Source organism: Impatiens glandulifera, chromosome 2 (genome assembly GCF_907164915.1).
Source record: "Impatiens glandulifera chromosome 2, dImpGla2.1, whole genome shotgun sequence".
Classification (NCBI taxonomy): Eukaryota; Viridiplantae; Streptophyta; class Magnoliopsida; order Ericales; family Balsaminaceae; genus Impatiens; species Impatiens glandulifera.
This window is the reverse complement of record NC_061863.1, coordinates 43,265,427-43,279,160: the sequence shown is the minus strand read 5'-3', so window position 1 is coordinate 43,279,160 and position 13,734 is coordinate 43,265,427. Positions and strand designations below refer to the sequence as shown.

General features: G+C 27.5%; 1 protein-coding gene across 1 annotated transcript; it reads left to right on the top strand.

Moving 5' to 3' along the window:
• Positions 1-6,445: 6,445 nt before the first annotated feature.
• On the top strand, positions 6,446-9,741 carry LOC124925517 (probably inactive leucine-rich repeat receptor-like protein kinase At3g28040). Its single transcript, XM_047465540.1, has 2 exons — positions 6,446-8,055; positions 8,117-9,741. Exons 1-2 carry the CDS (start codon positions 6,524-6,526, stop codon positions 9,609-9,611), a joined length of 3,027 nt encoding a protein of 1,008 aa, XP_047321496.1. The 5' UTR covers positions 6,446-6,523; the 3' UTR covers positions 9,612-9,741.
• Positions 9,742-13,734: the final 3,993 nt, after the last annotated feature.

The following is a 13,734-nucleotide window of genomic DNA, read 5'->3' as shown; positions in this document are numbered from 1 at the left end:
TAAGAGTAGGGTCACCCACGAAGGTTGGGGCCCTAGGCGGTTGCCTACCTAACTTAGTACCGGCCTTGAGAATGAAGTTGCCTAAAACGATTTTTTTTTTCTTATTTTTTTAGTTAAAATAATTATATTTTATATATTATTAAGTAATATAATAAGTTTGTATTATTTTAAATAAAAGTAACTTAGGTTAGTTGGTGAATTGACATGATAATATATATATATATATATATTTTTGATATTCTTTGCTATTTTTTTTTTTGAGAGGGCCCTAGGCAGCCGCATATAACTGGCATTACCTTAGGGTCTTTTATGGCCTTACCCTAGGGCATATTACACAATTCAATAATAATAAAAGAAAAAAAATATATTAAATCGAACCAAAAAAATACAACAAAGTCAAAATCTTGGTGAAGAGTTAAACAAGGATCCTCTAATTAAGAAAAACTCACATGACCAACATGAAGTGGTTAATCCATTTATTTGATATTAAAACTCTATAACACTTTTAAACATAATTTGTTCATTTTTCTCTTTTACCAATTAGTTATGATTATCATTCTCTCCATTATTATACATACAGGCTACATTGTAAACAGCCTGAAGTGATTAATCCATTTATTTGATATTAAATCTCTATAATACTTCTAAACATAATTTATACATTATTTGTTCATTTTTCTCTTTTACCAATTAACTATGATTATTATTCTCTCCATTATCATACATACATTATAAACAACTTTACAATAAATGGACCTTCCTAAGAGGTTTTAAACCATTCACTTATGTTACATTTATTTATTTGTTTTTTAAATAATCAATTAAATTATTTTGTTAAAATTAACATATAAATATTTGTACCTCTCTATATTGTTTTAAAAAAAATTAAAATTTACATAAAGTTCCAATCATATTCAACCCACAAAAAAAAAGATCGATGTATATTAAAAATTATAAAAATCGTTTAACCACAACGAAAAAACATAATATGAAAATAAATAAATAAAATTAAGAAAAACGTTACTCAAATAGGTTATTGAGCTCGTAAGTACTCAAGAAGAACGATTAACTCCCCGACGGACTCTACAAACTTTCGAGATTGAATCTCAAAAAGCTAATAATAATATTATGAATGATATGCATCAGACGACTACAATTATTGAAAATTCGATGATTTCTCTCCAACCAAATAGTTCACTAAAAAATAATTTGGATGGTAACCAAAATATGTAGGTCTATCATATCAACCGCATCAATTCAAACTTTCTAACAACTACCTAAAGATTCGAGGATCACCTAATGAATCACATTAATACTCCACAAAAGATTCCATATACTAGCCACCCCTTGACAATGCAAAGTTAGTGAGTTGTCGGTTCAACATCCTCGTGACACATACGACAACATCTAACAAAAGTACAACAATTTTATTCGCATATCATATGTTAGAATTCCATCATGAATAACGCTCCATCAAAAGAGTGAAATTTTGGATGAAATATTTTACTCCAGAAATTTCTCCCAACTATATAAAATCATCTCAGCGAACAATTTATAACAATGTCTCACATTAAAACTATACATGTTTTGTCAATGCATAATGTATTATTCAGACGAGGACACTTGCTTGCGTCCTACCAAATGTAAATTTTATTATGAGATGAACTCTCTCTAATGTTTAATCTTATGTTATATCTAATTCGGCTAAAATCACTAGATTGAGGATCAAATTTATCCTTAACTGTAACATTTCTAAATATAGTAATGAAATCAAACTAATGATACGTAATAGTTAGACTTTTGATACAGACACCAACATTCCAAAAACTAATCGAAGAATCATCCTTCAATGAATTTAGACTATCTCAAAATCTTTTTCAGACCATAATATATAATAAGTAATAAAACAATGCTTAATGTTATTTTATTTTACACAAAAAATCTTCAATTAATTCTCTTTTATTTTCCTTTCATATATGAATATATCATATTTTAAAATTTTCTTTTAAAAGTTGAATTCATAACTTTATGATCATTAATAGTATATTCTATATTACAAGCTAAATGAGATTTATTTGAGCTAAATGAGATTATTATAAAATAAGAAAAAAAAACATTGTCACATTGAATTGTTTAGATGTGCATTTTGATTTTGACATGTAACAATAGAAATGTCAGAAAATGTGACAGTCAGTCTCCCTCAGCTTCCCACATGCTCGTGCCTAGAACCACTCAAACAGTACAAAATGCCAATTTTTTAGTATAAATTTATTTAAATAAATTTTAAAAAGATTGATTGTTATTAATTTTAATTTTTTAAAAATATATTAATAAAATATATAATAAATATTAATTATTTTAAAATTTTAATAAATTAATTAAATAATATTATTAATTTAAAAGTGAATAAAATAATGCTAGTCATATTTGATTTTTTTTTTTTTTAAAAAGAACATGCCTAAGTTAGGTTTACAATAATTTCTCAAAAATTTATTTTTATTAAAATTTTAAATTTAAGATTACATCTATTTTAATTTGATAATAGTTTGTTGAGTAGGATTCATTATTCAAATTGTAAATTATACGTGTTAATTTAACAATATCTTATGTTGGTTTCATTTGTTTTTTTTTTCTTCTAAAATATTAAGGTTTATTTGAAGTTTATGTATATATTAGTGTCTTAATTACTTCTTTCCTTATATCATCATTAATGGGAAAATTTACAGAATGACCTAAAGATGACTTTATTTGACATTTTTTTTCTGAGTTTTGACACTTTTATTTTTTTTGACGCAACTTGGTGCATTGTGAAAAGTCTACCATCGCGAGACACTATCACGCAACCGGTATTCGCGAGAGGAAAAAAAAAATCGTCTCGCGATTGTTGACTTTTCACAAGGCATTTTTAGACTTTTCACATTGCATTCGATCGCCGGTTGCATCTCGCAACGAGGGCATTTTCGTCCAAAAAAATTAAAAAGTGTCACCAACGCATTAAAATTTATACACTAACCACAAATCAAATAAGGCCATTTTTAAGTTTATTCAGCCAAATTTCCCATATTATTACCTCAAATCTATCGTATCTAGTGTAAATAAAAATATGAGAAAGTAGAAAAAATATTTGTCTTTTGGTGACTTTTGCCCTCTTCCTCAAGGTATTTGAAATAAGTGGACTCCCGTGACCCCCAATTTGTAATATATTATTATTTGTGAACTTCTCTCACACACACACTTGTTTTTTCAAATTCTAACTTGTAAATTTATGATTGAATCCGTACCCGAAATTGGGGTGATTAAGCACGGACAAAATAATTTTGTTATAATTTTTTATTTAATTTATTATATTATAATTAATAAAAAGTAATTTAATCAAATGATAATGTATATTATGCTCTCAATTTTAATCTCTTAGTATATATATATTAATATATATTTATTTTAGAACGACCGTTGGAGGGGTGATTTCATTCTTTTAGAATGACAGTTGGATGGGTGACCTGTCACTCACCTAGCCAGCCTAAAGTTTGTTCGATGTTGGTTATGTGAAGATTTTTTAGTAATTTTTTATTAAAAAAAATAATAATAAAAATAATAAAGTTATATTTGGTTCAATTATTATAATATTATTATATTTAAAATTTATAAAAAAAATTAATATTTTAATTGTTAAAATGAATTATTTGATAGATAAATATTTACAATTTGAAAATTTTAATTTTTTAATTCTTTTTTTAATAATAACTCAATCATTAAAAAATATAACCTCACACAATTCACTCATCAAATTTAATAATATTTTTTTCTTACAACACGAAAATAATAAATAAAAATATAGTTTTTTAATGTAAAAAGTTAGTATAATCTCATCATTATTACTTTTATTTTAATTTAAAAATATTTTAAATAAAAATTAAATTTCGAGTTTTTTAAATAATGTCCAATAATCCATCGAATTATCCTTGTCCAGCAAATTAATGTAGATAATCAATCTTACACTAACTTCCAAACATTGTATTCATTTCCATTTTCCATTTTCCATTCTATTTCCATTGTCTTAGGCGGTTCGAATTAGAGTTATTTAAATAAGTTAGTGGATAAAAATAACGATATTGATAATTTTAAAGAGGTGTGATGATTATTTTTTGTAAAAATATTTTAAGGTACTGATATATAAAAAAAATAAAAATTTAAAATAAAAGATATTTTAATATTTTAATTAATAAAATGAGTGATGTGATAGACGAGAGAAAATTAAAATAATGTTTAATTTTGCTTGAATTTTTTAACAAAAACAAAAAAAAAGAAAAAAAAGAAAAAAGAAAAAAAAGAAATAGACCTTGAGCTCTTGGTTCTTTAAAGTTTGAAGTTTAAATCATATTAAAGTTTAAGAATGTTATTTATAATTTATTTTTTTATATTTGATTTGAGAGCACAACAATTCCACTCTCACACCTACAAAATTTAGAGCACCAATGCCCTAGAGCAATAAAAAAACAGGAAATAAAAATGGTCACGGGCCACACCAAAAATTAACCCAGCTTAAAACATTATAAATTATTATTTAGATCTTAAATTTGGAGCTTTAAACTTGATATTTTGAGATTTGAAGTTTGTTTATTATTGAAATAAATTGTACTTAAGTTTGAGTTAATTAGTACAGATTCCCCCTAAATATTATATAGTAAATTTGAGAGCATATGAATAATATTATGATGCTAGTTTAACTGAAAATAGTCTTATTTAAAACATATTTAATTTCAATAAAAATATTTCAAGTTAAAATGAGTTCATAACTTTTGATATGTTATTTCAAAGAATAAATTCTAATTTTAGAAGAAAAAATAACTAACAATTTGAAATATTAGTCCCTTAAAAACAAATATCAAAATGAGGTTAAACTATTTATTTTAATTTGATCACTTTCTTATCACTATTTAGTTTTTAAAAATGATAGTTTGTCTTTTTATTTTACATGTGATCCATCATCCAACATAAAATGGGGATAATTTTCAGTCTTTTATTTATTTTTATTTTTTTATTGTTGTTGTCATTCAACTAATCAATTATCCTCAAATTCCATAAATCAACATTTTTCTTACCCAACTACCCTATAGCACCCCCTAATAGTCTCCTACAAAATTCTGATAAATGCTCAAAATTATTAGCTAAGTTTCATTCATTTCACAATTTGTTTTTATAGAAACTACTTAATAAAATAAAAAATTATTCTATAAAGTAAGCTAAACACCATAATACATTAATATGCTTCACATAAATTATTCTATAAATTAATTTAACAAGATAATACACAAATATGCCTCACAAAATTTATAGTTTGATAAGTTTATTTTATTTTTAAAGTCAAATACAACCAACCCACACACGTAACTTAAATGACAAAAGTGATTTCTTATATTAAAAAATTACGGGTTCGATTCACATGAAATTGTTGTCATGACTATGGGGTTTATGTTAGAATATATATATATATTTTTAATAATTTCATATATTCTCTCATCAATCATATCACTCAATTCATTAATAAAAATACTATAATATCTTTATTTAAAATAAATAAATTTATTGTATCATTATATATTAATAAATTTTAAGTGTTTTTTAAAAAAAACTCACATTCTCAATATTTTCCAATCAATATTTTTTAAAATAACATCTAACCAAACAAGTTCTAAAGGCTCATTTGATGAAATGAGTTTTTGGGTTTTGTTTGAAGTTTTCTAAAAAAACCAATGATTGATGTAATTAAAAGAAAAATCAAAATTTGAATTATTATGATCAAAATACCCCAATCAAATATATCTTTTATTAATATTAAATAACATATTTAAGTATAAAGTAATTTTAATATTTAAATTGATAAAATAATTCATTAGAAAAATAATATGATTGTTAGTTTTGAGATAAAAACTTGATTTTATCCTAATAATCAAAGATCAACCAAGCCCTGAGAGCTTAACAAATTACTTGTTTTCTTGTGTCTTGAGTTTGTTGGATTGAAATTATTTGAAAAAATTAGAAGGAGAAAAAATAATAATTGTTGTTGAATTTGAGTAGGTGGTAATTATTTTTGATAAAAAATAAGATATTGATATATATATAAATAAAATAAAAAATAAATGTTTAATATAAAGAGTATTTTAATATTTTGATTAATAAATTAAATAATGCGATGTATTTAAAAAAAGTAAAATCATCTTATATTTTATTTGAGTTATTAAAATAACCTAAATCAAACATGGACTTACTTAATAATTTTACCAAGAAAAAATAATAGTAAAATTTAGTAAAAAAAAAAAACATATTATTTCAAGTGGCTCTCGTGATCATAGTATGTGTCAATTGGGGACCATTTTTACTCAAGTTTCTTGACTGTATTTGAAACCCATCTTTTCCTCATTTAGATTCATTCATTTCATCAAGATAGATAGATAGATAGATTATCCAATAACTAGTAGTAACACAGAATCGAGATACAACAATAACAATAATATTATTAATAATGCGTAATTCTTTCTTCATCTTCTCCCTCATTTCACTACTATCTTCCGCCGCCGCCGCCGTCGATCTAAATGACGATATTTTGGGTCTCATCGTCTTCAAATCCGACCTCCAAGATCCTCAATCCCTTCTCCAATCATGGAACGAAGACGATTCCACTCCCTGTTCATGGCAATTCATCAAATGCAACCCATCCACCGGAAAAGTCACCGACATAACTCTCCACGGCCTCGGCTTCTCCGGCAAAATTGGTCGAGGCCTCCTCAATCTTCAATCACTCAAGGTGCTAACTCTCTCCTCCAACAATTTCACCGGCACCATTTCCGGTATACTTCCCGCCAGTTTAGTCAGCCTTGATCTCAGCAACAATGGGTTCTCCGGCGTTATCCCTGATTCCTTCTTATCAAACATGAACTCTCTTCAATTTCTCGACCTGTCTCATAATTCATTCTCTGGTCCAATTCCCAATGATTTCTTCCATAACTCATGTTCATCCCTTTTGTTTCTTTCATTAGCTGCCAATACTTTTGAAGGCCCGATTCCAGGTAGTATCAAGGAATGTACAACGCTAAACAGTCTTAATCTCTCCCGGAATCATTTCTCCGGTAACCCAGAATTTGTTGGTGGGATTTGGTCACTTTCCAGGCTTAGATTATTAGATCTTTCTGAAAATGATTTATCTGGTGAAATCCCTGTTGGGTTATCCTCTGTTCAATACCTGAAGGAGTTCCGTCTTCAAAAGAATCGATTCTCCGGCACCATTCCTGCCGATATTGGATTATGTTCCCATCTAACCGGACTGGATTTGAGTTATAATTTTCTCACCGGAGCTCCGTCTGAATCAATCGGGAGGCTAACTGGGTCGTTGAATTTCTTCTCTCTATCAAACAATATGTTGACAGGTGAGTTCCCTCAATGGATTAGCAACTTTGGGAATCTTCAATACTTGGATTTATCTAACAATGGCTTCACCGGAGTTCTCCCGCTGACAATCGGTGAAATGAAGCAGTTATCTTATTTGGGTATATCCAGTAACAAAATCTCCGGCGGTATTCCAATCTCATTGATGAACTCCAACCAATTAACGGTGCTGAAATTGAGAGACAATCTCTTAAATGGAAGTATACCAGAAGGTTTATTTAATCTGGGTTTGAATGAAATCGATTTTTCAGGCAATCAATTATCCGGGCAAATACCGGCGCCTGGTTCCAGCAAACTGATAGAGTCTCTCCAGCGATTGGATCTATCGAGGAATAATCTGTCGGGGAATATTCCGGCGGAAATTGGGCTTTTCTCAAAGCTGAATTACTTGAATCTATCATGGAACGGTGAACTTCGGTCGAGAATCCCGCCGGAGCTTGGATTTTTTCAGAATCTAATTGTGTTGGATCTGAGGAACAATGCCTTTTATGGGTCCATCCCGGATGACATTTGTGATTCCGGCAGCTTGCAGGTTCTTCAATTGGATGGGAATTCATTAACTGGACCAATTCCTCAAGAGATTGGCAATAATTGTTCTTCCCTTTCTCTCCTGTAAGTAACCCAATCAATCACTTTTCATATGATCAATATTAATGTCTTTTTCTTTTGTCAGGACTCTGTCACACAACAACTTGACCGGTCCCGTCCCGAAATCAATGGGAAATCTTACCAAACTCAAGATTCTCAAGCTGGAATTCAACAAACTCGCCGGTGAAATCCCACAGGAGCTCGGAAAACTAGAAAACCTCCTCGCTGTCAACATCTCCTACAACCTCCTCGTCGGCCGTCTCCCTTTCGGCAACGTTTTCCAAAACCTAGACCAATCCGCACTTGAAGGAAACATGGGTATTTGTTCTCCTCTGTTAAAAGGCACATGTATAATGAACGTTCCAAAGCCTTTAGTTCTTGACCCATACGCCTACGGTCCCGGCGACCACTCCGGTCACAAGAACAGAGGAGATAGCTTCCGGAGTTCTTCATATCACCGTCGCAGGTTCTTCAGTGTTTCCGCCATTCTAGCCATCTCGGCTTCATTACTAATCTTCCTCGGGGTTTTTGTCGTGACACTTCTGAATGTGTCGGCAAGGCGGAGGATGTCGTTTGTTGGCAATGCTTTGGAAGGCTCATGTTCCTCCGGCAGCTCCACATTTCATTCCGGCAGCCCATTGCCTGCAACAGGGAAACTTGTACTCTTGAACTCTAAATCTTCAGGCCAAGGTTTTTTGCCCAAAGACAATAGCTTTATCAACAAGTCGGCAGAAATTGGAAGTGGGATATTCGGGAGCGTTTACAAGGCAACGTTTGGTTCCTCCGGGGAAGAATTAGTCGCGATAAAAAAACTCATCCCATCAGACATTACACCGTACCAAGAAGAATTTGATCGCCACGTTCGAGTACTCGCAAAGGCCAAGCACCCGAATTTAGTTACACTAAGAGGCTACTACTGGACCCCGGAGTTGCAACTTCTAGTTTCAGACTTCATTCCAAACGGAACTTTACAGGGAGCCCTTCATGACAGGGTCGTCCCGCCATTACAATGGAGGGATCGATTCAATATCATGATAGGGGTTGGGAGGGGTCTCGCCCACTTGCATCACTCTTTCCGCCCTCCCATCATTCACTACAATGTGAAACCAACAAACATTTTACTAGACATGTATATGAATCCAAAGATATCTGATTTTGGACTCGCGAGGCTCCTAAACAAGCCCGACAAACATGCAGCCGACAATCGGTTCCAATGCACGTCGGGATACAACGCCCCGGAGATGGCATGCAAGAGCCTTAGAGTTAATGAGAAGTGCGACGTTTACAGTTTTGGGGTAACCATGCTGGAGGTGGTGACCGGGCGACGACCAATGGAGTATGGGGAGGACAATGTTGTGATCTTAACGGAGCGTGTGAAGGCGATGTTGGAAAGAGGCAACTTATTGGAATGCGTGGACGAGACCATGGATGAGTATCCGGTACAAGAGGTGTTGCCTGTGCTGAAGTTGGCTCTAGTTTGTGCATCACAAATACCTTCTAGTAGGCCTTCCATGGAGGAAGTTGTCCAAATTCTTCATGTGATTAAGACCCCTCTTCCACAAAGGATGGAAGTATTTTAAGTTCCAATTTCAATTCATTTTGAGATTTTAGTTAGGTTTAATTGTGTATCATGTGTTACAAACTTCTCTATTTATCTAAACTTTGGCTCCTTAATTGTATTATGTTGTTACAATTTGTCTTTTTGGTGAACTCTCTCTTTTTTTCACATTTATCTTATATAAGTTGTATATATTTTCCTATTTTATTCCTCCTTTATTCAATGATCCAAAACTTAATTTTTGCAACTTTATGAGGATGAATAACTCAACAAATAATTTGAAAGATGAAAGAATTAAGGTTAGAGACATGTTAACAAATTCCCACTTCCAATCCATGCACAACAAGCCAAATGGATTAAATTCTCTAAAACATATGGATCTTCCTTGATTACGACTAGGTAAAAAAATTGCACAAAGTATTATAAGTCCACACCTAACTTTACAATTAAATGTTAACTTCCAATTTTTTATTATAAAACTATTATGTAGTCACAGCAAAAAATGATATAAAAAATCAAGAATTTGTTTTTTTTTTAATGATAAGATGTGACTTTATCTCTTGATTTTTTAAATTGGTTTAACTTAATTTAATATTTTTTTATTTAATTATTAAAAAATATGATAAAACTAACCTTTATCCATTTGTTTTTTTAGAACGCTGGGTTCCGCTTCTCATATGGAGTCTGGAAACACACTTAACCATTTAATCAAATACAGAACTTGTCGTCTGACGGACTCGAACCCATGATCTCAAGGAGGCTAGGAATATCCACCTCTTGTTGCCGCTAAGCTAAAAGAGGGGATAAAAAAATAGGACAATAAATTAAGTATGTCCCCGCAAACACACTTAACCATTAACCATGCGCAGAACTTGTCGTCTGACGGGCTCGAACCTAAGAACTTAGGGTTAGTATCCACCTCTTATTGTCGCAAACAAACTTAACCATTTATACACTTGTTTTTATTTAAACTTGTTTTGTTATTTTTTAAAGTCTACCTAAAATTATTTCAAGCCCACCACGACTCAGATTCTTAGATCTGTTTTTATATCTAATTAACACAAACCAATCATATAAATTGACAACATTCATTTGGTGAAAATAAAATTAATTTTGATAAAATAAATCTTTAAACATTAAATTTTGATCAAATTATATAAAACTCTAGTCCGGTCTAATATTACTAATTATTATTCTTTCAAGTATACAATTTCTTATTTTTCTAATAATAAAAAATTATTATAAAAGATAATTGTATAAATATTAAAAAATATATTTAAAATTAATATGTATATATAAATAGTTAAATAAAAAAAATATGTGATAATAAAAAAATATTCTTTGGTCTTATTTTATATTTTATAATAATAAATAAATTTTAAAAATATTTATTAATAATTTAAAACTTAACATATTTATTTAAATATATTTTTAATTTTTTAATTTAAATATTTTTTTAATTTGTTTTACATTTTTTTTATTTTTTAGTTTAAATATTTTGCAATTTGTTTGCGTTACTCAAGCTGATATTCCTTTCATGGCCTAACCATTCCATTACACCTTTTATCGTGATCTTAGGCCCTAACTCACCATTCGTTGACGAACTTTAAGGATTTTCACCAGTGTTTATATTATTTAAGCCGACAATCTCTCCGTGGATGAACCCTTAGGTTATTTCACCAATGTTTGTTTACTCAAGCTGACAATCTCGCTTCTGCTTCCTTTCCCACTATTATATGTTATTATTCAAATCAAATTCACACTCACATATAATAATTATTTTAAAAAAATTCGAATTCTAGTTCGTAGGTATGAAATGTGAATACTTTAACCGCTAGACCAAGTAAGACGGTTGAAATAATTTTATAATTTTGTGTATAAATATATTTTGTAAGTTAAATTTTGTAACTAATGTATATTTTTATTTTTTTTATCCAATTATAATTTATCTTTTCATTTTTTTCTAATATAATATATATATATATTTTAATTAAAAATATTTCTCACTTAATAAATTTTTTATTATTTAATAATTTATAATATTACATATTTATTTATTTTTAAATATATCATATTTTTCATAACTAAAAAACATAAAATTTTACAAATAAATGGTAAATAAAATTTTGAGTTTATTAATTTATATATATATATATATATTTTTTTTTTTCTCATTATATGTATATTTATTATCTCTTTTCTTATTTTTAAATAAATATAATATTATTTGAGTATGAATTTTTTTTTGTTAATATAATAAATAATTAATTGTTCAAAATGTTTTTTTTTATTAATAATGATATATATATATATATATAATAAAAATAATTAAATTTGTTATTTGAATTTAATTTTAATAAACATTTTTTTTTTAATTTCAGTATTTTTAGTTTATATATATATATAATTATTAATTTTTATTAAAAATAAAATTAATTATTATTTGTAGTGTCTCAATTTATTATTTATAATAATAAATAAGTTTCAAATACATTTTTAAATCACTTTAAAATTGAACATAATTAATAAAATATATTTTAATATTTAATAAAAATAATTTCTTAATTTCGCCTCTTACTATGAGTTTAGGGCGTTTACTTAATATAAAATAAATATGTAATATTATATATAACTATATAAAAGTATTTATGAGAAAATATATATATTATATGTTAAGAGAAAAAAAATTAATTATGAAATTAAAAAGTTATACACATGAAGGAATAATATATATATAATTAATGATGAAAATTAAATAGAAATTATATATAATATATATTTAAATATATATATAAAGGAGAAAATAAAAAATAAATTAGGAGATATAGAAATTCAAATGAGTATGGGTAGTGTGGTAAATTTTCAAAATTATATATATATATAAATATATATTTCACAATTAAATTAGAATTTAAATGTTAAATAATATGATAAATTTATAATTATTAACTATATATATATATATTTAAAATAATAAAAATTTATACAAATGATAATAGAATGCCCATAATAGAGATTTTAAATAAAAATCAATTTTAATGACTCTTGAACAAATAAGAAACAACTTCAAAATTAATAACTCCATCTTTTTATCTCTTTTGTCGCTAAAATTAGAAAAATATATACTCGAAAAATAATCAACAATCGACATATATAAATAACAAAAATACTTAAAATAATTTATATAATAAAATTATGAGTTAACAAATTTAATCCAACTAAATCAAATGCCAAATACAATAACAACTAAAAAAAACTTAAATTTGAGTTATGAAAAAAATGAGATACATTCAAATGCTACAAAATTTGTTCAAAAATTTAACAATTTTTTTTTTCACATTCTTTAGTTATTTTTAGAGAAAAAAAGAAGAAAATTGTTATTTCCATGATTTAAAAGGCTAGGAATAGTGTATTATTGTACTTTAAATAATTATGACTTTTTTTCTATAAATAATTTAATATTTATTTAAAATAGTTACATGTAGTTGTATACACAACTAAAAAAAACTAACATTCTTTAGTTTTTTTTCTCCAAGGAGAGAACAAAGAAAATGATTTACTAGGAATTGTGTATTAGTGTACTTTAAATAATTATTTTATTTTTTATTTGAAATAGTTACATATTTTAAGTACAACTCATTATCTCCTCACACTATAGTCAATTCCAATTTAAACTATGAGTTCAAAATAACATATTTTATTCATTTATTTTAAAACTAACTTAGTAAATTGTTTAAACTTTTATATATATATATATATATATATATATATATATATATATATATATATATATATATATATATATATATATATATATATATATATATATATATATATATATATATATAAAATGATGTTTAATTTTTAAAGTGTTTGGATTGTCAGATCGAGAGTTGTGGTTAATTTGAATATATATGTGAGAGTAAATGGATATTTGGGTCAGATTGTAGGTTGACCCGCCCATAAACTTAAAACGGTTAAAAATAAAATTAAAAATGCTATAAGTATGTTTCAAATTTACAACATAACGAAACAAGTATAACCCTTTAACCAACTAAGCTAATAAAACTTTATATTTTAAATCCAACACCAAATTTAATGAACGCGGAATGTTTTAAAAATATAAGTTATATATATATATATAT